This window comes from Mirounga leonina, unplaced genomic scaffold, assembly GCF_011800145.1.
Source record: "Mirounga leonina isolate KUSES-001 unplaced genomic scaffold, KU_Mleo_1.0 Mir_129, whole genome shotgun sequence".
Lineage (NCBI taxonomy): Eukaryota > Metazoa > Chordata > Mammalia > Carnivora > Phocidae > Mirounga > Mirounga leonina.
This window is the reverse complement of record NW_023270323.1, coordinates 12,982,667-13,003,383: the sequence shown is the minus strand read 5'-3', so window position 1 is coordinate 13,003,383 and position 20,717 is coordinate 12,982,667. Positions and strand designations below refer to the sequence as shown.

General features: G+C 37.8%; 1 protein-coding gene across 7 annotated transcripts in view; it reads right to left on the bottom strand.

Moving 5' to 3' along the window:
• WDFY3 (WD repeat and FYVE domain containing 3) overlaps positions 1 to 20,717 on the bottom strand; it is a 262,976-nt gene that overhangs the window by 146,064 nt on the left and 96,195 nt on the right. For 6 of the 7 annotated variants that reach the window (XM_035004604.1, XM_035004607.1, XM_035004606.1 and 3 more), the window contains 2 exons: positions 14,674 to 14,797; positions 3,226 to 3,335 (listed from right to left, as the gene is read on the bottom strand). In XM_035004604.1, coding sequence (XP_034860495.1) covers positions 3,226 to 3,335; positions 14,674 to 14,797 — 234 coding nt within the window. Of the gene's footprint in view, positions 1 to 3,225; positions 3,336 to 7,416; positions 8,609 to 14,673; positions 14,798 to 20,717 lie in introns of those variants that run through there. The other variant, XM_035004609.1, reaches the window with a different exon arrangement.

Genomic DNA, 20,717 nt, shown 5'->3' with positions numbered 1-20,717 from the left:
TATGTTTCAGGAACCTGAGTCCAAAACTGTTAATTCCTGAAAAGCCACAATAATAATGTCTAATCTTTAATAAGTGTTAAGTATAAAACAGGCATAAGGCTAAGCATTTTAATTATCTTATCTATTATCCTCCATCAACCCTACAAGGTAGACTCTATTATTGTATGATCCTGACCTCACACATGAAGCAGTGGAAGCTCATCACTGACATAACCTGCCTTAGGTGAGAGAGCTGGTTCAATGGTCCCCAAGTGGGAATGTCTGATGACCTATGTATGCATATGCTCTCCCATTCTGGTTTGACTTTTATTTTGCTGGCACTGGAGAACCACTGAAGTGTTATAAACAAAGGAGCAACAGAACCAGATTTCAGAAAATTAGCTGGTGGTAGTCTAGACCTAAATTAGATATGAAGAGCAAGAAAGCCAGGGTAATTAGGAAACTAATACAGAAAACCATATGAGAGCTGGGGCCTGAACTAATGCAATAGCAGGGTGATAAGCCTAAAGAACAATCCCTTGCAAACAAACAAACAAAAAAGAACAATCCCTTGCATGATCTGGTCCCTTTCTACACATCCAGCATCGTTTCCTGCCTCTAAATCAAAAACCCTTTGCTCTTCCCACTAAGATTATTTCTAGTTACCCCTTGTCTCTATATATCTGACATTCAGTTTAAAGGTCTGCCCATGTCAGAAGCTTTAATTCCTCATCTATCCTCCCACCCTCACCTACAAAATTTTAACTCTCACATTCCACATTTCTATTTTCATAGCACTACACAGACCCCATGATTGCATTTTATAATATTATCTTCATCTACTCCATGTCTGTCATCTACATGTTGATTTAGGACATGTTTTAGTCATCTCTGTACCTTACTGCTACCAACAGGAAATGGCAGGCAAAAAAAAGGCCAACTCAAAATACACAACACTGAATTTTCTTTTAAAATGTTTCTTTTTCGGGGTGCCTGGGTGGCTCAGTCAGTTAAATGTCAGCCTTCGGCTCAGGTCATGATCCCAGGGTCCTGGGATGGAGCCCCACATCGGGCTCCTTGCTCAGTGGGGAGCCTGCTTCTCCCTCTCCCACACCCCCTGCTTGTGTTCCCTTTCTCGCTGTGTCTCTCTCTGTCAAATAAATAAATAAAATCTTTAAAAAAAAATTTTTTTTTAAATAAAATGTTTCTTTTTCTAGTTAGGTTATTACTAGCTTTCCCTTTCCATTAGGCAAAATGGTATGATTTTTCATTTTCATTTTATAACTGATACACTAAAAGTATAACTTGGTATCCAAACAAGTAACTGGAAACTTCTGTAATTTTTTCAAAAAGTGATTAGGTTTCTCCTGATTCTTTTCTTACACTTTTAAGGCAATCTGTCCATTTGTACACATTTAAGTTAATCCACATATATTGACTTTCTACATGTTAGGTATTTAGTAAGGACACACTTTCTGTTCACACCTGAGAAAGCATCTACAGAAAATACGAATAAAACTTAGAAATATTCTGGGGCGCCTGGGTGGCTAAGTCGGTTAAGCGTCTACCTTCAGCTCAGGTCATGATCTCAGGGTCCTGGGATGGAGCCCCAAGTCGCAGCTCCCTGCTCAGCGGGGTCTGCTTCTCCCTCTCCCTCTGTCCCTCACCCCCACTCGTGCTCTCTCTCCCTCTTTCAGTATATAAAAATCTTAAAAAAAACCCTTAGAAATATTCCAATTAAAAACGATTATTTTATATGCTATTCTAAGCCAAACCAAATTTTGATATAGTAATATGGAGGCATTTATAGCTCCCATCAACAGCAAATAGAATCGACATTTTGATGGTCTTCTGGTATGGTCACAGATACATGGAAACAGTGGGCCTCTTTAGGACTATCTGAAGGTTACTTGGGGTAAATTAACAGCTCCATTTGCCCAGGACTCAAGGGTTGTCTGGGATGTGGGGCTTCCGGGCTAAAATCTGGAAAGTCCCAGGTACATCAGAACAAGTTGGTCTGATTCCTTTTGTGATTTAAGAAAGAAACAAACAAACCTAAACCAGCAAACAAAAAAGGGAAACAGATCATTCTAAGGGGAAAAAGTCCAAGTGCTACTACTTGAGGCTAGTGACTAGTGTCAGGATACGGTTACTAAGGAATATGCACTGTTTCTGCTGTGGCCTGTCACTGCAGTATGACTAGCGTCACAGACACCTCTGTCAGTCCCATTATTAAATGATGTGAGTTGGGGCACCTGGGTGGCTCAGTTGGTTGAGCGACTGCCTTCGGCTCGGGTCATGATCCCGGAGTCCTGGGATCGAGTCCCACATCGGGCTCCCAGCTCAGCGGGGAGCCTGCTTCTCCCTCTGACCCTATCCCCTCTCATGCTGTTTCTCTCTCTCTCTCTCTCAAATAAATAAATAAATAAATAAATAAATAAAAAAAAATGATGTGAGTTGTTTGAAAGCCCACTGTAATTTAGAGAGTAGCCATTCTCAAGACTGATACTAACTTCGATAGGTAATTCTACTCGGAACTGTAGAAGGTTGAATAACTTTCATGCCCACAACATCACAGGCCAAAAATCGGGTATCCAAACAGCTCATCACTGAGTAGATGCAACACAGATCATGGCAGATGTTTAAAGGTGACTGGCGGGGGAGGGGGGGAGTGGGGGGGGCGTGTAAGCAATCTCCAGAATAAATCAAACGGGAAGGGAATATATATTATCCTGAAAATGTCAGTATTCCCCTATTTTCCATAAAAATTAGAAGAATTTAAAAATATTTTCCATGTCATTTACTCCTTATTAGCGAAGTGACCTGATGATTACTCCTTATTAGTGAAGTGACCTGACTTCTAGGGTAAGTGCCCTAACATGGATCACAGAAGTGTTTGGTCTGGGCCAGATGGAGCCAGGGCTCAGGGCTACTCACCTACAATCACAGAAGTCCAGCACTGTGCCCCACACATGTACGCAAGCTATCGTGTTCCACATGTGTTATGACATGACAAAGATGGAAAACACTGTTCAAGTTAGGCATTTTCTCAGGTGTAAAATTTATAAAACAGAAACCTCCTCATAGAGATGTTATAAGAAGCATGAAATAAAGCATTAGAAGCATTAGAAGAATATAATGATTATCATAAAACCTCATTTGGGAACGATGATAAATTTAACTTCACAAAATTCCAAGAGGATAAAAAAGAAGTCAAGTTATCAAACATAAAAACAAAGAACTCACCTGACCAGAGGATGCTAACAAATTAATTGTTGTCAGAAGCATCCAACCTCTACTGGCTTCTTCACTCTGATTGATTTCTAGGAACTGGACTATGGCCCGACTTGCAGCCTCTATAAAACCAAAGGAAAGCCATGAGGTGGGGGGATATCAGATATAAAGTGGCTCTTCTTTAAAGCCTGGCCAAAAAAATGATCATTTACTAAGCACGTGCTTTATATCAGCACAACTGCATGCTCTGTGTAAAATCTGTTAAAAAGAGCAATATTTTAATGGTATATCTAGGCCCTTACAGCATATTGTCACATCAATACAGAAGCGGAGAAGTCAACCTAAATATTTCAGGGACAGTTACATCACGAGCTAGTCAAAAAGAGTCATGAGAAAGGTAAAATTTGAGCTCAACGTACCTGGAAAACAAAGATATGTTTGTCTAGGAAGTGGGAGGGAAGGCAGGGAACAGAGAGATTAAAAGCACAGTATTAAAACAAAAGTGTAAATAGAAGACTGAGCCTAATTAAGTTAAGATCAAGACAAAGAACTATAACACTGCATTAATATTCTACAATTTTGAGAATTAAGAGTCCAGCATCAACAGTAGTGATAGAAAATCAAAGCCAATTTATGAAGAAGGTAATCTAAAGGCTGTTGACTCTCTGCGCAAGAGAAAGCGAGTGTAGTTTCTCAAGCAAAGTAGATGATGAAAGGGTCGTTCTAAGACTATGTAGTGGTGATGTGTAAGACAAACTGGAAGGGCAAAGACTCTGGTGGAGGTGACCCAAATCAGGAGCCGCCCCAGTGATATGCACGAGGGGGGACTTGAACAGCTGACAGTAGGAATAGTGAGTGTCAGGCACAGAATGACAGCGTTGGAGGAATCTATGAAGTACATTTAGTTATGGTTTGAGAGGTAAGGGAAAATGGACAAATCCTGAACCATGTGCTTAATTTCATCAGCACAGAGCTCATCATTGTTTCTATCAATATATGAGATGAATTAAAATGTCAAAAAATCTCTGAGAAACAAACTGAGGGTTCTAGAGGGGAGGGGGTGGGGGATGGGTTAGCCTGGTGATGGGTATTAAAGAGGACATGTACTGAATGGAGCATAGGGTGTTATACGCAAACAATGAATCATGGAACTCTACATCAAAAACTAATGATATAATGTATGGTGACTAACATAACATAATAAAATAAAATTTAAAAAAATAAAGTGTCAAAAAGTAAGTCCAATTTGTTCACTTATCAAAACCAACCTGATAAGTTGCTAATGTACACTTAATACACATCATAAAAATGCAAAATGTAGAATAAATAGATTTTAGGTTGCCTTCAAGGTATTTTTTCTTCCATTTAAGACAATCAAGATAAAAGTGTTTCATTAAATAATTGAATGAATACAAGACTTACATTGGATACTTTGCTGGGCATATTTCACCTTTACATAATTCCATTTGAAAGAGTATTTTAATAGGAAAAATTTTAAATAGCTTAATTTTACTAAGTCTTAACTGTGTAACAAACACTCTTTTAGGTACTTGAAGATTTAACTCATTTAATCTTTACAAGAACCTTATGAGTTATTTTCTATCATTATACCTGTTATAATAATACAAACTGAGAAACAGAGAGGATGAGTAATTTGCCTAGAGCCACACAGTTAGTCAGTGACAGAACTTGTATTCAAACCCAAGCTGTCTAGCCTGTAAGAGATAAAGATAGTGATTTAAAAAAAATTTTTTTTACTGGAGAAGAGGGAAGCCAAAAGAATCCTGGCTTATTTCTAATATTTCAGTATCTTAAAAGTGTTGAAATTCTTGTATTCCTATTTTCACTGACTTATACCCTCTCGCCCCTCTCTAGAAAATAAACATCATGGGAGCAGACTCCATATCTGCCTTGTTCACTGCCAATCCCTGGTATGAAGCACATCACTGGCACTAAGTGGGTAGTCAATACATATCTGTTAAATGAGTGAATAAGTCAAGCTAAAGAGGTCAAAGAAGGACATTTTGAGCTCAACTTGTTACAAACATCAAGAGTGTTTGGGGCGCCTGGGTGGCTCAGTTGTTAAGCGTCTGCCTTCGGCTCAGGTCATGATCCCAGGGTCCTGGGATCGAGTCCCACATCGGGCTCCCTGCTTGGCAGGAAGCCTGCTTCTCCCTCTCCCACTCCCCCTGCTTGTGTTCCTGCTGTCACTATCTCTCTGTCAAATAAATAAATTTTTAAAAATCTTAAAAAAAAAAAAAAAGTGTTTGTGTTTACTATGGATAACAGAGATTCCTGAAAGTTCTGAGAAGGGGAGTAATAATATAAAGAAAGCAATGTTTAAGGCTAGTTAAATTGTGAAGGTCTCAATAGAGAGGGGAGCAAACAAATAAAAGAATGTCACTGAGAAACATTCTTTAGCAATTGTGGCCTGAGATCATTAGTAAAAATTGATCTGTAAATTTTTCTTGCAAACCTGTCATGGGCCAGGTTTTATTACATAAGCCCTCTTTCCTTAATAGGAATCAAATGCTCGTGTAATGAAGATGACTCCTTTCCAGTAAGTAAAATTCTCAAAGGCTGACATGCTGTGCTTTCATTTTCTAGGCTTCTGCACAAGTTAGGCAACTTTGGTGTTAAATTGTGCATTTCCAACTTTATAACTCAACATATTAAAAAACTACTTGCAGTCTTCAAGTTGATTATTCCATCATGAAATCAATGTAAAAAAATTCTATTTCATAACAACAACAAAAACATTGATTAGAAAATGAACTGGTCAATACCACCTATGCTTCTGACAGAGGACGAAAAGAAGAAAGATGTTGAAGAGACGAACAAAATTACCTTCCCAGTACGAAAGCTAGAGAGCTACAAATAAGACACATTCTGAGTGAACTGCAATGCCACCCATGTTTTTTAACATAACGTTATTAATGCTAAAAGGAAATTGGACAAATATGTCTCTTCTGCTACTCAATAACTGCTATTCAGTAAGTTGTCAATTATGAACAATGAATGCTAATGCTTACTTTGAGAACCAAAACACCAAAAATGTACTCTTGGCTTGCAACAGTTCTACTGACCTGAGCAACGGTGGGCCTTTATACAAATGTGTGGTTACTCTTGTGTTGGCTGACAATGAATATTAAGGTATTCCTCAAGATAAGAAGAGACAAATAATAGATTTAAAAAAACCCTCAATGTTCTAATTGTTATTAAACATTACAACAGTTCAATGGATCACTGAGCTGATTAAATAATACACATGAAAATAAAGTTTGAAAAAGACCAAGATAGTGTAATTATTAACAGTATCTAACAACTTTACCAACTTAATAACAACCATCCTTTTTTGAGAAGAATGTGGAGAAGACCTCATTGACAAAGGATCTTTACATAACAAATGTATTCATAAGAACTATTTCACTCTCACCTACTTATTTCAGTATGCTGCCATTCAAAACACCTTAATGGGATCTCCCACTTCTTATTTTAAATGAGTCAAGAAGCTCACTGCAAAAGTCTTGAACATTCAGTGTGATCTTTAAAAAATTACGTATACTAGAAAGTAATTTTAAATTAAACCTCCACAAATTATAGTTTCTTAAAACTTTGAAAGAAAAACACTTCTAATAAAAAAAATTGCATTAGGATCTTTCAATTTCACTAATATTTAACAAATACAAATTTAAATGATTTAACTGAAGGTTGTAAGAGTTAATGAAAGGAACATATTAACCCATACTGAGAGTTGCCAATCATTTGATTCAAGCTTTAGCTTTCACACTGCATTTCAATACATAAAGTTAACTGAAAAATACAGAAATGGAGTTAGTAGAGCTCATTATTAGATTAATATAAGGTAGACAATTTTAAAAGAAATTTAAAGACAGAATATAAGTGAATTCAGTTAGACAATATTCAGAACAATCAGAAGGCAAAATTTAGTTAGTGCAATACAATTTTTCTTTTGCATTTAAAGCACAGTCATTTTCAAACTTATGCAACAGGATGATAATGTGAAATGAATCCACAGTATTACATTCTTTTTTCATTAATGAAGAAACCAAGCCCTAAAAAACTCTTTCCCATCCCCAAAAAACCTCCGCAAGTTAGTCAGAAAAATAGTAGTACAACTCACAGCTTCCATGCTCTTTTTTCATTTGATAATATACAACCACACCTTGGGAATAAAATTACCTGAGGGTGTTGTGGCTTTGAAATCCTTGGAGGACAGCGGGGCACACTGTTTTTCTGTTTAAAAAAAGAGGCTGGGTTGTCTCCTTGGGGATTCAGTACCTGACACTAATCCCACCACAGATGCTGTGTAAGACCCCAATTGTAGCCAGCATCCCCCAGCTTCTCCATCACCAGGCCGCCGCCCACTGGGGAATCACACCACTGTATTTAACAGCAGCATTTATCACACACTGATGTCATTAACAATAAACTGAAGATACTACTTTTACATGGGTGGAGATTTTTTGCTTCCATGACATACACGGACCACATGCCCTTAGCACGAAGCAGCCTGCATAGTCCAACTTAATAAATAACTACAAGAGGTAGGAAAAAGTCTTAAGCTATACTCTGCACACAATATGGCCACAAAATTATAAATCTTCTCAAATTAGTTGAGGGCCACTACATATTTTTAACAAAAGCCACATGGAGGCAATAACCAAGAGAGAATTATGGGAGACAGAGAGAAAATGAGAACTGTCAAACTGCCCTCATATATTACACATCAGTCCTTGTATCCATTTTGCATGTTTCCATTTTTACTAACTTCTGATGAATGGATTCAAAATAACAGAATTGCAGATAAGCATATCTTCCTACTGAGAGAACTACAATCCATATTACAAGTGATCTGATAAAAAGACTTGATATGTGAGTGGTAATTAGGTAACAAACAAAATAACAAGTACTTCACACCAAATTCAGAGGAGTCCTGAAAATATAACCTTGCTGTGATGCACAACAAATACAGACAACTTTCAAATGAATCACAGAGGGCTCAATTTCTGGAGAAAAATTATGTGCATATAAATTATAGCAAAATTACTTTCAATAACTTCCTGTGAAATAAAAGGTCATGTAAGGTATCAAAAGTAGCCAAATTCATAGAAACAAAAAGTAGAATGATGCCAAGGGCTGGGAGAAGGAGGAGATGGGGAGTTGCTGTTCAATGAGTATGAAGTTACAGTTATACAAGATAAAAAAGGTCAGGAGATCTACTGTAAGACACTGTGCTTAAAGCAAACTGTACAATACACTTAAAATCAATCAGTCAATCACAAAATGAGAATGGGATATACAAGAGGTAAGATGATTCAGGGGCACCTGGCTGGCTCAATTGGTTAAGCAGTGGATTCTTGATTTCAGCTCAGACCATGATCTCAGGGTCCTAGGATCAAGCTCCGGATTGGGCTCACATTGGGCTCCAAGCTCAGCGCAGAGTCGTCTTTCCCTTCTGCCCCTCCCCCCCCCCACCTCAGGCTCTCTCTCTCTCTCAAATAAAATCTTAGAAAGAAAAAAGATGATTCAGAATGTACCTAGGGATCTTGAAAATTTACTAGAAAAATCAAAAGATCAAAAAATCTCCATCAAAGTATCTTTAAGAATTTATTTATTTGAGAGAGAGAAGGAGAGTGTGCATGAGCAGGGGCGGGGTCAGAAGGAGAGGGAGAAGCAGACTCCCCTCTGAGAAGGGAGCCCAACGCAGGGCTCCACCCCAGGACCCTGAGATCATGACCTGAGCCAAAGGCAGCCGCTTAAATGAGTGTGCCACCCAGGCACCCCTCCATCCAAGTTTGATAACAAAACTGACCAAAAGAAACTTCCAATGTTAAAAACTAAAAATAAAAGAATAAGAATTCCCATAGCCAGGGGTCTTTAAGACTGACGAAGGAGATACTCCAAAATTATGCTTTTCTCTCTTAAACACCAGTAAGTCTAGCTTTTCTAACACTACTCCAATTCTCAAAGCATTTAAAAAAAATAAACAACCAAACAGAGAAATCCTCTATCAAAAATCAGTAAAGATTTTTTGAGCACCTCATCTGTGACAAGTAGTCCTCTAGGTGATACAGGGGTGAACACAAGAGACAATAAAATTAAGTAAACGAGATACTTTCAGATGACAAAGTTCTATAGGAAGTATTTAAGGTGACTGAACAAAATACTCACTGGTGTGGGGATAGAGGATAAAGGATCTATTTGAGATGATCAGGAAAGGTTTCTCTTGTGGAGGTAATATCTACAAAACTTGAATTTCAATTCAATGGATTCTGAAGTTAATAAATTTCAATAAATTATAAAACTAAAAATTGTATGGAATTACATGATCTGGAAAAATATATCTTAAAAAGACCCAGAAATCAAGAAGTCACCAATGGAAGAGGGGCTCAGGGGGCTCTATGTACTACATTTGCAACTGCTGGTGAGTCTAGAATTATTTCAACATAAAAAGTTAAAGGAAAAACTTGTGTAACTATTACTGTATTTAACAACAAGACATCCTGTACTCCATTTAAGATACTATTCATTTTGTCAAAAAACCTACCCTATCTATGTAAAATCGTAAGAGGATTTAGGAAAACAAATCTCTAGTGCAGAAAAGCGTTTTTCTACAAACATGCAGATTAGGTATTTAAAAAGACAGCAACAGAAAACCAAGTGTAAATACAGTTTGGGGAATATTTTATTCTAATCTAGGGATATCACTCAAGAAAGAAAATTCAATGACAGGAGTCAGTATAAAACAGAGAAATTTCCCTTCATGTTACCTGTTTAAAATAGCTAAAAAGGCATAAAACACACAAATCTTATATTTAAGAGCAACTTCTCTGTTCTACAGAAATAACTAAATCAGGAAAGACAAAAAGGATGGAGTCCCACTGTGCATGGAGAAAGGAGAAGACAGGGGTGGGAGGTTACCTTAAACCATCTTACCACCTTTCACTGAACTTGCTTTAAGGACTGCAAGTATAATTAAAATCATCTCACTTTAAAATCCATACATCAATTAATATAATGTACTGCTTCTGAATAAGAGATTTAGTCCCTCGATCCAAAAATATTTTAATGGCTGTTGCTCCAAAGACCCCATAACAGGCTCCGGTTAAAGATGGGAGGTTGTGCACGTGCATTTACCTCTGCTTTCTCCTGAAGTCCCACGGCTATGAACTGAATTGTGCCCCTCTCCCTCAAATTCCTCTGTTGAAGCACTAACTCTTAATGCAATGGTATCAGAGATGGAGACTTTGAGAGAGAATTAGGGTTCAGATGCAATCATGACGGTGGGAGTCCTCATGAGGAGATTAATGCCCTTATAAGAAGAGACACCTGAACTCTCTCTTCCTCTCCTCCAGGGGAGGCCACATTGAGAAGGTGCCATTTGCAAGTCAGGAAGAAAGATCTCACCAGAAACCAATTATGCTGGCACTCTGATCTTAGACTTTCAGGCTCCAGAACTGGGAAGGACTATTTCTGTTAATTTAAGTCACTGGTCTATGGTATTTTGTTATGGCAGCTTGAGCAGATTAATACACCCACTAAAATGGTTATAAAAGGATTTTTCAAAAAGCCTAAACCCATAAGGACAAAGAGAATAGGAAAGATGAAGCAACATTTTGGATACTAAAATAGCAGAGAGGTTAGTGGTAACTGATTTAGCAAACTCTAGAATCTTAAAGCAAGTGCAGGAAAAATGAAAAAGCAACTAAACTACAACAGAACCTTCAAGAGGCTCAGGAATTGGTGGCACCAGGTACCTTTGGAAACAGAGGTAAATGTGGGAGTGTACACAGAAGGCCTGGTAAAAGGATGTTAGAGAGCAGTAAGAGTCCCCCAGATCCCACCATGTGGGCATCAGACTGGAGGTGTGCTCAGTAGGAAGAGTGAGGGAGTGTGTTAGGGCTGGGGCGGGAGTGAGGGAGTGCAGCCATCACACCAGGCACAGCTGCAGCTCACGGAGAGCAAGCAGAAGCTTACACACTGCATGCTGAGGGTCCTCAGACCTTTCCCCTACTTGGCTTCCAAAATGCTGAGAGGGAGACATGGATCTTCCAAGTAGAAACTGGACATTCTTCACTGGGGACTCTGCCTAGCTCAGGGGAGAGAGTCAACAGAACAGCCTAGCAGGATCACACTGGGCTGATGCCCACGGTTTCAAGCCCCACCCACAAGTGCAGAGCTACCAGCAGCTCTCTATGGCTCCGTTCTTATACATGAGCAGATGGCCAAGGAAGTCCTCTAACCTAAAAGACAGACAAAAGCAAGTTAACAAAAAAGTCCTCTAACCTAAAAGACAGACAAAAGCAAGTTAACAAAACAGTCCTCTAACCTAAAAGACAAAAGCAAATCAAAAAATTAAAATTTTTGAAAGGAACAGAGCTAAAAAAGAGCATCTATGAAAGAACAGACACTAATAAAAAAAGAAACTCATAGGAATTAAAATTATAATGTCACAAATGGGAAAAAAAAAAAAACTCCATAGAAGGGATGAATGGCAGGGTCAAAAACCAAAAATACAAAATAAGAGAAAATAAGAAAATGAGAGGGACAGTCTCAGGGGTACATCTGAACAGAAAAAGAAAACTGAGTGGAGGATATTATTATACAAATAATTCACAAAATTTTCCTAAAATTAAAGGATGTGAATTCCCAGACTTCAAAGTTCAGTAAGTACTCAGCATAATGTATAAGAATATATGCTCCAAGGCATGTATCATGAAATTTTTGACCAGGAGGGACAAAGAGAGGATCCTAAATGCTCCAAAAACACACAAAACAAAAACAAAACAAAACAAAACAAAAAGGCAGGTCACAGAAAGAAACAAGAATCTATGCAGCTTACGATTTCTCAATAGCAGTGTAGGAGTCTAGAATATGAAGGAGAAATTATTTTTCAATTCTCACATAAAATGATTTCCAATCTAGAATCTGATACCCACTGAAAGGGGGATAAATATAATGCAAGCTGCAAGATTTTCCAAAATGACCTTGAGAGCTCACCCTGGGCTGCCTGGAGAAGGACTTAGCTAAGACACCCCCCACTACCGACCATATCCTCAAGGGAGTTGCTAGACCTAAACTCAACTTCCCACGACACTGGTAGCTTCCTCTCTCTGGTAGGAGGGCCTCTAACTTCCCCTGGGCCCCAAAGTCTCCTGGGGCTAAACAGCGAGGATCTGCAAACAGCTCCTGTAAACATCCGACAGACATTCAAATCCAGTACTCAAACAGCCTAGATCATAAGCATTTGTTTATTTTTCACTGATAAGACCACATTTGTGTTTGTACTTTAGGAATGGAGGGGCATCAGGGATTTTCTGAGGACACTTTTCTGTGACAGAATGAGGGTGGTGGACCTGTGCCTTCTTTTCTCTTGCTGAATCCCTGGTTTTGTTTCCCCTTTCTGCAATAAAGCCATGCTAAATGACATGTTGTTCTAAGCCCTGGTACCTGAAAGGTTGTCAGCCTAAAGACATCACCTTCCTTGATAAAAAGAAGGGAACCCATCTTACACAGTAACAGTCAAAAAATTTTTTCACTAATGGGATTTCTAAAAAACAAAATAAAACAAAAACTAACACACATACACACATAAAATCCGAAACCTTAAATGGTAACCCCCTGCATCTTTTCTCAGGAAGCTGCTGGAAAAGATGCCTTAACAAAAATGAGTAAGTTAGTCTGAGAAAAAAAGATGCCTTGAGATTCAGGAAACAGAAGTTCCATCCCAAAGAAGTAGAAAGGCAGCCCAGACGATGTTGAGTGGAAATATAAAAAGGACAGCTGTGCAGCTGGCCTAGGGAGCAACTACCATGGATTAACGGATTAATGAAAGCCAGAAAGTTCTGGAAGAGGTATTTGCAAGAAGATGAAACTAACAGAATATCTGGTGCCTTCAATCATATTGAGGGGAGATTCAGAAAAACATTTTAGCAATAGGGGATGAATGTGTGATGAAAATCTAGAAAACTAGTAAACAAAAAATAGGCAATTATTAATTCAACTGGAGGTGGAAAAGAAGTTTTCAAGGAAAGAAATCACACCATACCATACAACTCATCTTAAAATAGTGTTTTCATAGTCTATACAAGATAATATTGATCTAATCAAATTAAGACAGAACAACATTAGAGGGGCTTAGGAAGCACGCACGTACAGGCAGTGGTGGTGAGCTTAAGAGAGTGAAAGTCTCATTTTCTTTTGTGGGAAGTCAAAAGATAGTATCTAAATGTGAAAAAACAAGGGCACACACTGTAGGCACATCATTTAGAGACACAGAGGTAAATATCAAAAAGAAAAATTTTTTTTTAAAAGTGAGAGTGAGAAATGGAGTTGAACTAGGATGGTGGAAGGGAAATGCTGTTTTCAATAAACCTTTTAACTACCTGATCCTTAAATACGTGCCTGTATCATGTTAATAAAAAATAAATTTAAAAATAAGATTAAACAAAAGCATTACTGTTACTATTGGAAAAATAAGAATTTGATGGGCTGAAAAGATAAGTGATTGTCCAAAAGAACATTATAAAGAGAATTTAAATCATCAGTTTATCAGTCTCGTGCTTCAGTAAGAAAGCCAGCACTCAAACGACCATTACAAAACCAAAATAACAAAATAAAACAAAGATAGAAATCCCTCAGACATACTGTTAATTTAGAAAATGACTAACGGTAAATAAAATCAAGAAAGCTTACTTTAATTCTGGATAAAGGGATAATACCTTATGAAGTTTAAAATTACCCAATTATGAATAAGAACAGTTATTTGGGCAGCATTCACAAAAAGCTTACTATATGTAAAGATTATTGGTTAAAGACCCCTAAGCAGTTTATGGTCTAATAGGACGATAAAGACACACACACAAATAACCACTGGTGGAATGAGAAACATTAAGAATAGTTCCAAAGAGAAAGTTTTTCCTTTGATTAAGGGAATCAAGAAACATTCCATCAAAGAAGTGTGACTTAAAATCCAAGCTTCCAAGATTTAGACATACTAGGGGGGCAAAGTCTCCCTTCTGGGTGAACCATCATAGGTGAAGGATAAAAATAAGAGCACAGACATGTTCACGACTATAAGCAGCTTGGTTTAGTTGAAATATAGAAAAGAAAACAAGAAATAAAAACATAGACTAAAAAAAAAATTCATATGGCCAGATCCTGGATCTGCCTTGAATCTGGATTTTGTTCAGAAGGAAACAGAGTGTTCTTGGGAGAGAGGGGATGGGGATGGGAGGTCTAAGGACAATGGTCTTGAGTACAACCGCTCCACTTGGGAGATGTTGAACCAACCAACAGCAGAGTGTGTGAGAACGGGAACAGGGACAGGTAATTAAACCCACGTGGATAAAACGGTGTCAGTTTTCTCTTTAATTTTAATAGAACTTTTACCAAACAGCCTATTCCAATAGTTTTTCCTGGTTTCAGTAAAAATACCTGTGGATTTGTTTGATGCTCTCCTTCGAATTTCTGTCACCATCAGTCGTGAGACTTGGGTTGTGAACTGCAGAAGGTCAGAAAATTTTTCTGTCATCGTATTTGGCGGAGCATTTCCAAAAACCTGTGGATGAAAAAAAAACAATTTTAATGAAGCACTGTCAACTACTGACTTTCATTCTGTACATTTCAAAGTGTGGTATGACTTGAAAATCAAGTCAAAAAAGTGGTCTTATACAGATACTTTGAATCTGAATAATACGTTTAAAATACAACTCTTTCAATATATCATATCTAGCCGCAATTCTTGGTACATATTACATAATCTTTTGAATGAATGATTAAATAAATGAAATAAAAGCCAAAGAATAGTTATCTATGAAATTTGAATCAATCTTACCGGTAAACTTTAGAAAGCATGTTTCTCTGAAGAGATCTAAATTAAGAATTTAGAGAAAGGGGAGCCTGGATGGCTCAGTGGGTTAAGCTTCGGACTCTTTGTTTAGGCTCAGGTCATGATTCATGGGTTCTGAGATGGAGCTGAGCGGAGCCCCACACTGCGTATGGCTTCACACTCAGCAGGAAGTCTGCTTGAAGATTCTCTCCCTCTCCCACTCCCCCCACTCACCCAAATGTGCGCTCTCTCTCTAAAATAAATCTTAAAAAAAATAAAAAAAGAATTTAGAGAAAAGTGGTAAGGTTCTATGATGGTACATAGATATATCAGATGGTGAAAAGCAGGGATTTATCTATGGTTAAGTCCTAGACTGAATACAGAATTCACTAAACTCATGCTATAGCTCAGAATTTCTAAATTCTACAACAATTCCCAAAACAATACCGTTAGGAAAGAGACTAAAGAAAATGAATGTGAGGGTCATGAAATACACTTTGTTTTAATAAAACATCTAAGACAAATGAACTTCAGAATAAACCATAAAAAAAAAGATTTTATTTATTTATAGAGAGCGCACGCACACGCAAGCAGGGGGAGTGGCAGGGGAGAGGGAGAGAGAGAATCTCAAGCAGACTCCTTGTTGAGTGTGGAGCCCTACTCGGGGAGGGGCTCAATCTGAAGAACAATAGCTCATGCATGACCTGAGCCTAAACCAAGAGTTGGAAACTTAACCCACTGAGCCACCAGGCACCCCTAGAATACATAATTCTTAAAGATAAACCAGTGTGGGCGCAGCAAAGAGGGCAAGAAAATGAAACCTGGACCGACAGTCTTAGGAAAAGAAATGGCTATATAACTGGATGTATCTAAAATATTATTTTGAAAAATGTCCCTTATAACCAGAAGGAAATCCAGTCTTCTAAAACTATTATGATAGCTCTCTTATTATAATACTAATCACACAGTATTTTATATTCTTATTATCTGTTCAAATGTCACTCAAAAGGAGGGAACATATCTTACTCATCTTTGTATTCTACTCTGCTTTAATTTATAGAGATGTTCCCTAAATATGTTTGTTCATTTATATGCTGTCTCCCATCCCCCACAACAACAGATTCTAGAGAACATTTAAGTTAGCACTGAAGGATACATAAATTATAACATGAGAATATAAACTAAAATTAAGAAATAAAACAAAAACAAGGAAATAAACCAAGGCTAGGGAATGGATGCGAAAACAGGACTAAAAATATCTAAGACCAAAAGACCAATTCTGTATTTGTCGTGTTTTGGTCATAAATTTTGGCTCAAATATACAAAAGAGAAAACCTATTCTATTCCATGGTTCACAATGTCCTTATGTAAGAAAAAAATATATTTAAGGAAGTATCTCTATTTTCATACTGTAGCATAAAAATTTCCTTCCAAGGATCCTCAAAAAAAGGATATAACTTATAATGTAATATCCTTGTAACAGAAATATATTTCTTACATTCTTACAACAGATACTATAGTCCTTATAACCTCCTTCAAATTGAGCTGAAAGTACCAAACAAATCAATGCTACAGGTTATACTTTTGTTTGGTTATCTAAAGGCTGTTCATTAACTTGACACAGGAGTAATTTTACATTATCTCAAAGAACAAATAAACTACTTTTCAAGACCTCAATAAATTGGTGTTTTTTTGGCTGAGATATTGATAAATGTTGTGTGTTTATAGCTCAACTGGGTCACTTGTTTGTAAAACCTATATTCTTTAACAAACAAATTGGAGGCAGATTAGAAATTGAGAAGCCTAATAATGACACATGCTTGAATAACCATTCTACTTCCAACTCAGAGATGTGAGTATATAACTGTTGTTTACAAAACAATTGCATATTTTCCTAAGGCAATTATGAAACCTTTCATCAAACTAATTTAAAACAGGCAAATATTCCTATTACTCAGAATATATTAATATATATTTTGCTCCCAAGAATTATTAAGAGCTATTTTATTCTGAAGAGTTATGAAGACAACTTCATAAAATAAAAAGATAATTTCTTAGACAGTATATGCATATGGTTATTCAAGCAGTCTTCATGCTAGGTGAATAATTGTTAAAAATGCAACTAACTTGGGGTGCCTGGGTGGCTCAGTCAGTTAAACGTCCAACCCCTGATCTCTGCTCAGGTCATGATCTCAGGGTTGGGAGACTGAGCCCCGCATCGGGCTCCACGCTGAACGTGGAGCCTGCATAAGATTCTTTCTCTCCCTCTGCTCCCTCTCCGCCCCCCACACCCTGCTCTCCTAAAAAAAAAAAAAAAAAGAGAGAGAAAGAAACCTAACTTTTCACACAAATCCTGATATTAAACTGCTTTATTGACGTGAGAAACTTTTTTTCAAAAGATGTCTTCCTTGAACTGACTAAATACTATTAACGGAAAAAGAGCTATGTCCCGTTTGCTAATTTGAAATGAACAACTATTGCTTCTTTGACACAAACAACTTTTAGTCTAGTGATTCATTCTTTTCATTTATTCACTCATAAATATTTATTGATCTCCTACATATGCCAGGCAGTATCTGGAGTGATGAATACAAAGGTAAATAGAGAGTTGTGAATACAAAAGTAAATGAAACAAAGAGGATTCCTCTGTGTGTGGAGTTCACATTTTAGTACAGGAGACAAACATGAAACAAATTAAGAACGGAAATTACATTAGTGATATGTTCTAAAGGAAGTAAGCAGGGTAAGTGGAAGGGAATGCCTATTGTGGCAACAGGCTGTCCAAGGTCTCCCTGAGACGACACTGGCATGAAGGAGTGACACTGTGTGATGAGACAAAATCATACAATTCAGAGTGCCAGAGAAAGAGGGGACTGGGCAGCAAGAAGAGTGTGCTAAGAACTCCAGGTGGACATGAGTCTGGGGTAGGTGGGGAATCCAAAGGCTGGTGCAACTGCAATGTATTTTATGAGATGGGAAGTGTGCAAGATAAGGTTAGAGAGGTACAGGGACTAAAACATGAACTGACATTTAGATAATACTGAATATATAAGGTAGCAAAGAGTAGATTTTTCTGTGATTACCTTCAACAATTAAATCTATAAATATTAGGTACATATTTAATCACCTTCCACAAATAGCGATATTACTTGAAAATATACAACACTTCAATCCTGTGCTTAGATGTGTGCTACAGAGGATGGAGCATGAAGCTGCGAGTTCAAGGAGAACTGGATTCTCCTCACCCTCAGACACTACTGGTCAAATTTTTCTGGTTCTCCATTTTCCCATTTGCCAAGGGACAGAGCTAAGCAGCTGGAAAGAAATGACTCTACAACATCTATGTGACATTCGTAACTCAGATTAAAAAAAAAAAAAAAAAAACAGGGCGCCTGGGTGGCTCAGTTGGTTAAGCGACTGCCTCCGGCTCAGGTCATGATCCTGGAGTCCCGGGATCAAGTCCCGCATCGGGCTCCCTGCTCAGCGGGGAGTCTGCTTCTCCCTCTGACTCTCTCCCTCTCATGCTCTCTATCACTATCTCTCTCAATAAATAAATAAAAATCTTAAAAAAAAAAAACAAACAGAGTGAGGAACAAATATGCCATCTACCAAATTCAAGAAAAATAACAGTTACCAAGGAAGGAGCATTTATAATGTGCCTAGTACTATGCAAATACTTGACATGTTAATAACATTTAAATCTCATAAAATCCTATACAGTGTCCTCATTTTACAGATAAGGAAATTAAAGTTTAGAGAAGTTTAACAACTTAAGCCAAAAGGTGGTGGAGACAGAATTCAAAATTAGGTCTGTCTCATTCCAAGCCACGCTCTTAATCACTCAGTACTATGTTATCTCAGTTAAACTTTGTATGAACTCTATCACTGTCACTTTACACAGTTACACCTGAAGAGGGGAACAGCATGGTTAGACTTGATTTCAGAAGAGTCATTTTTAATATCCACCTGAATTACAGAAAATTTTCTGGCACTTCCTCAACTAAATGTTTTTGGCATACTCAGGGAGAACAAATTAACAGTGTTATTTAATGCCATGTACAACACAGAAGCTCAATATAGGGACACCTGGGTGACTCAGTTGGTTAAGCATATGCCTTCGACTCAGGTCATGATCCGGGGGTCCTGGGATGAGTCCCCACACCCGGCTCCTTGCTCAGCGGGGAGCCTGCTTCTCCCTCTGCTTGTATGCTCTCCCTGCTCATGCTCACACGCTCTCTGACAAATAAATAAAATCTTTAAAAAAAAAAAAAAGCTCAATTGAGTAAAGCTACTCAAATAAAAATTTATTAAATATGACTGATAAGAGAGGTTAGAATTTTTACAAAGTTTTCTAAAATGGTGTCTTTTGTTTCCTAAATATATGTATTATCTAAAATTCAGTTACATGGTACTGACCATCAGGAGTCCTGGAATAATTTGCTATACATAACAGATTTAAAAAATTAACAATGAAGATATAATTGCATTATTCATAGTAAATGAGTCTTATTAATTAATATAAATGATTAGGAAAACATGTATATCCTCCTTGTTTCTAAGAAGGATCACCAACTCAAGAGAAAAGAAACTGAGAAGGCTCAGTCCCTTTCTCTCCTTTGGGATATGCCTGCCTCATGAGAACATGCACGCTCATCTACTCTGCATGGGGCTTGCAACTATCCAGTTTTGCCAATGGCTGGGTAAGAAAATACAGCTCTTTCACATGTGAATTTAGCAAATCCTATGTTGCAGAGACCTAAGCTACACTGTCCAATATCCAACAATTTAGAAAGTAAAGGTCACTTGTAAGGGATAAAAAAAGAAAACACCATATTCAACTTAGGTGCTTCTCAAATGTAAGTAATTCAAAAACAAGGGGAGTTTCTAAAAAAAGATCTAGTTAGTAAAATTATATTTTAAAACACACACATACCACGGTAATTAACAATGGCAGTTAGTTTTTAATGTAAAATGTTATTCATTTTTAATAGTTTAAGCCAAGTATTTTGTCAATAAGCTTTTGTTCTTAAGACTAAAATGGTTAATCATTTTTAAGAATGCTGGAGAAATATTATTCTCAGACTCCACCATCATCTCTCAGATGACAGCAGCAGTCTCCTTGCAGGACTGTGACAAAGACCACGGGAGGCCACTGAGGACCTCAGCGTGAGCCGTGGCCCAGAAAAAGGACTCGACACATGTCATTTCTCAACCTGGGTCTCTTAAAGGCAAAAATCACAAACTGAAATAACACTACTGAGCACTCTTTAAAAACGATTCTGCAGAGAGATGCTCATGTCTAACAGCAATATGGTTTATTTGCCATTTAGCACAAATCGAACAAAGTCTCAAAAATTGATAGTATGATTCACTTTTAGCAATCATGGTAGGAACTCTAGAACCATACTGAGCTATTCTTTCATCAAAGCTCTTTCTCTTTCTTTTTCTTTTTAGTGAGGGAGGAAGGGGGGAAGAGACAGAGAGAGAGAAAACCTTTAGGAGGCTCCACGCTGGGGCGCCTGGGTGGCTCAGTCATTAAGCGTCTAAGCATCTGCCTTCGGCTTGGGTCATGGTCCCAGGGCCCTGGGATGGAGCCCCACCTCGGGTTCCCTGCTCCGCAGGGAGCCTGCTTCGCCCTCTCCCACTCCCC